This window comes from Quercus suber, unplaced genomic scaffold, assembly GCF_002906115.3.
Source record: "Quercus suber isolate HL8 unplaced genomic scaffold, Cork oak 2.0 scaffold_66, whole genome shotgun sequence".
Lineage (NCBI taxonomy): Eukaryota > Viridiplantae > Streptophyta > Magnoliopsida > Fagales > Fagaceae > Quercus > Quercus suber.
In genome coordinates, this window is record NW_027069531.1 from 1,308,631 (window position 1) to 1,313,216 (window position 4,586).

The window sequence follows — 4,586 nt, forward strand, 5'->3', positions numbered from 1 at the left end:
TTTTTTTATTTTTTTTTTTTTTTTTGTTTTTTTTTTTTTTGTTTTTAAATTTGTCAACGTTTGCTGAGTTAATGAACATTTTGCAAATTGATACCTTCGAATTTAGAATACGGCATTCCATTGATATATTTTTAGGTTTGTAAAGTTGTTTATTGGTGGGATTTTGATTCAGCGCCTCAGATATTGTTCATTTTAAGCCCTTTAGCCTAGCACGCCCAGAGCCTTGTAGTTGTAGCTCAACTGCTGGTGTTTCCAATGGAGACATCCAGGATTCAAATCCCCTTCCCCCATTGTAACTATCGAATTATCAAAATGCCCCTTGGCCTAGGATTTTCTTCTTTGATTTGTAAAGTTACATGGACACTCAGTTTGTATTGAAGTCACTCTCTGTCTAGTTCTTACAAGAAAAGTAGGTGCTCTTTGAGCTAGTCTTTTTGTCGATGTTTTAACTTAAAATGTGGAGCTAGCATAGAATGGGGAACGGGATGTTGTTTGGTGCCAACGGAGATTAAAAGAATGTCGTTTTCAAATAGATTTGGGGTATTATCATTTACTATTGTAGTGTGACTTATGGATTGCTTATTGATCACCTTTTAAGTAGTGTGTGAATGGTACCTTACAGTGAGTTTGTGCCTGACTGCTTCACAACCTTCATCGAGTCTGATTTAATATTTTTAATTTAAGTTTAGAGCTGTCCATGTATTAAAAAAGTTCGAAATTAATTAAGTTCACTTGGGTTGAGTTGTTTTGGTAATTTGTTATTATTTTAGGCTGCTGTTATCTATAGCAAGGTATTTCAACTGTACTGCTATTTCTTTTAACACCCCCTTGTGCGTTGAGGAGAACTTATAGCAGTTTGGATGGAGGGAGAGTAGAGGGGAGTTGGCAGGAAATTGCCATTAGATCTAGTGTAAGAAAGGGTTTAAGAAGAAATTTCAACAACAAATAAGATTTAAAGCAAAGAAAAAGATAATAGGATTGGAGTAGGAACAATCAAATATCAATTTCTAGGCTCAATGACTCATAAGAGGCTGTTTATAATAGCCTTTAATAACCTAGAAGGCTAGAATCCTAGACCTTTGCCTTACATATAACAACAATTAAATCTTAATCATCTAACATCATTAAAAGTCACATGCTAGTCACATTATCTTTTGAAATGCTTATATAAATAGAAGGCAATGGACAATTTTTTTTTTTTTTTTTTTTTTTTTTAATTTTTAAATTTGTCAACGTTTGCTGGGTTAATGAACATTTTGCAAATTGTTACCTTCGAATTTAGAATACGGCATTCGATTGATATATTTTTAGGTTTGTAAAGTTGTTTATTGGTGGGATTTTGATTCAGCGCCTCAGATATTGTTCATTTTAAGCCCTTTAGCCTAGCACGCCCAGAGCCTTGTAGTTGTAGCTCAACTAGCACCTGCTGGTGTTTCCAATGGAGACATCCAGGATTCAAATCCCCTTCCCCCATTGTAACTATCGAATTATCAAAATGCCCCTTGGCCTAGGATTTTTCTTCTTTGATTTGTAAAGTTACATGGACACTCAGTTTGTATTGAAGTCACTCTCTGTCTAGTTCTTACAAGAAAAGTAGGTGCTCTTTGAGCTAGATCTTTTTGTCGATGTTTTAACTTAAAATGTGGAGCTAGCATAGAATGGTGGAACGGGATGTTGTTTGGTGCCAACGGAGATTAAAAGAATGTCGTTTTCAAATAGATTTGGGGTATTATCATTTACTATTGTAGTGTGACTTATGGATTGCTTATTGATCACCTTTTAAGTAGTGTGTGAATGGTACCTTACAGTGAGTTTGTGCCTGACTGCTTCACGAACCTTCATCGAGTCTGATTTAATATTTTTAATTTAAGTTTAGAGCTGTCCATGTATTAAAAAAGTTCGAAATTAATTAAGTTCACTTGGCTTGAGTTGTTTTGGTAATTTGTTATTATTTTAGGCTGCTGTTATCTATAGCAAGGTATTTCAACTGTACTGCTATTTCTTTTAACACCCCCTTGTGCGTTGAGGAGAACTTATAGCCAGTTTGGATGGAGGGAGAGTAGAGGGGAGTTGGCAGGAAATTGGCCATTAGATCTAGTGTAAGAAACGGGTTTAAGAAGAAATTTCAACAACAAATAAGATTTAAAGCAAAGAAAAAGATAATAGGATTGGAGTAGGAACAATCAAATATCAATTTCTAGGCTCAATAACTCATAAGGGGCTGTTTATAATAGCCTTTAATAACCCTAGAATCCTAGACCTTTGCCTTACATATAACAACAATTAAATCTTAATCATCTAACATAATTAAAAGTCACATGCTAGTCACATTATCTTTTGAAATGCTTATATAAATAGAAGGCAATGGACAAAGGGGCCTTTTTTCTTTGTTGGGCTCAAATTCTCCTGCATCACCCCCTCCCCACAAAAAAGCACACTGCTAAATTATTTCTGCAAGAGTTTTGATAGTATAGTATGGAGCCCAGAAGCTCTTTTTTTTCCCTCTCTTCTTTTTTATTTGGGGGAGGGGTTGATTTACACTTGGATAGTAAACCTATTTTTTTAATATGCACATATCTGAATACATTGTTTGTTTTTGTCTTACTAAAAGCTCCTCTATGTCTTTAAAGGGCAGCCGCTAGGCTAGGAATCCTACGTTTCTCTTTTCTTTTTTTAATTGGTAAAGTGCTTGGTCACCCCATGGGTCTTGTACCTATGACCGTGCTCTCCATCCCATATGAATGGAGGAGGAAGAGTGATATGAACTGAGCTCATTGGCCTAGCAGTCCTATGCTTCTGTGACATTATGCAGGTTGACCTGTTAGTATCTTAAGCAGCTAATTCTGTGAATGCACCTCCAATCATTAACAGATAAATTTAAATTTCTGGGTACCTGTCATGCTTGATTTGGGAATGTTGATTGGTGTTGATGCCATAGTTATTCCTTCTATGAGGACTGCTTGTCTTGTGATTTGTGAATTTATTTATCATTGGGGAGAAACAATATCAACTGTTCTTTTTTGTTTATTCTTTTCTTTCTCTTTTCCAGGCACTTACATCAACAGCAGTGAAGAAAGGAGGATTCTCAACTGGGGATGTGGCAGCACAGTACAAGTACAAGAACGCAATTTTTGATGTCAAAGTTGATACAGAATCTAATGTGGGTTGCTTTGTTGTTTGAAAATGTTAGAACAGTAAATTTACGTGGTTAGTTAAGAATCTTGCGTTGTTCATTCTTTTTTTTGGCAGATCTCAACAACCATTACATTCACTGAAATCCTCCCATCCACAAAGACAATTGCTTCATTTAAAGTGCCTGATTATAACTCTGGCAAGGTACAAAGTTTGGCTTCTTTTATGCTGGAAAACTCTCAAAATGATCATTGTTGCCTTAATATCTGTATTTTTACTCAATTTTTTTTCCTCTGGCAGTTGGAGGTGCAATACTTTCATGACCATGCTACCTTGACAACAGCCGTTGCTTTGAACCAATCCCCTGCCATTGATGTTTCAGCCACCATTGGTACCCCAAGCATTGCTTTTGGTGCAGAGGCGGGTTATGATACTACAACTGGTAATTTTACGAAGTACACTGCTGGCCTTAGTGTGGCAAAACCAGAATCATCTGCTTCAATAATCTTGTAAGATTCGATACTCTTATGCACTGACAACTTTTTTGATTCAATGTTATCTTAATTATATTGAACTTTAGGAATTTATTCATTATAGTACTTAGTTGCCCTCTCTCTCTCTCTCTCTCTCTCAGGGGCGACAAGGGGGACAGTATAAAAGCATCATATGTGCATCACTTGGATGAGTTTAAGAAGAGTGCTGCTGTTGGAGAGATCACTAGAAAGTTCTCTACTAATGAGAACACTTTCACAGTTGGAGGGTCATATGCGATTGATAGCCTGACAGTGGTGAAAGCAAAGCTCAACAACCATGGGAAGCTAGGGGCTCTCCTGCAGCATGAGGTCATACCCAAGTCTGTGCTGACAGTCTCTGGGGAGGTTGACACCAAGGCCTTGGACAAAAATCCCAATTTTGGATTGGCCATTGCTCTTAGGCCCTGAAGGGTTTATTGCTGTTGGATGATACAACATTGGAATTTACAACTTCTATTCAATTTTTTCGGTGGCGCATGAATTGGAGCGCATAATAATGAGTTCCACAGATGTACTTGATTCAGATTCGCAGACTTTGGATCAATTGTTTTGATACTTGAGGTCTACCATTGTCATCTGTTTCAAATTATTTTTTTTTTAATCTTTTTATGCTTTCCCGTTGTAGGCATTTTGACGTTTGCACATCTTATATTTGTTAGTCCTTAAATCAGGAGTTCTACGTAATTCATATGCTTTTTGAGGGTCACTTTCCAGAAATGTTTTGAGCATCGGTCATTTTCTCCCCGATCTGGGGGGTCGCAAAGTGGTGATAGTGCTATATGGTATATTGGAGTCCTGGTTTTGAAGAACATGTTTTCCTGCATTGTGTTGATGAATCTGTCTATACTTTTTTCTATAGTCCTTATGCTGGTTGTATACGACTTGATGATAATCTAACATTTTTGCTATGGTGATCTGATT

General features: G+C 36.7%; 1 protein-coding gene across 1 annotated transcript in view; it reads left to right on the plus strand.

The window, feature by feature from the left end:
- Positions 1-4,293, plus strand: part of LOC136067288 (mitochondrial outer membrane protein porin 2-like) — an 11,953-nt gene extending 7,660 nt beyond the window's left edge. The window contains exons 3-6 of the mRNA XM_065772910.1: positions 3,050-3,160; positions 3,250-3,336; positions 3,433-3,641; positions 3,767-4,293. Of these exons, the coding sequence (XP_065628982.1) occupies positions 3,050-3,160; positions 3,250-3,336; positions 3,433-3,641; positions 3,767-4,073 (714 nt within the window). The 3' untranslated portion in view covers positions 4,074-4,293. The remainder of the gene's footprint in view (positions 1-3,049; positions 3,161-3,249; positions 3,337-3,432; positions 3,642-3,766) is intronic.
- Positions 4,294-4,586: the final 293 nt, after the last annotated feature.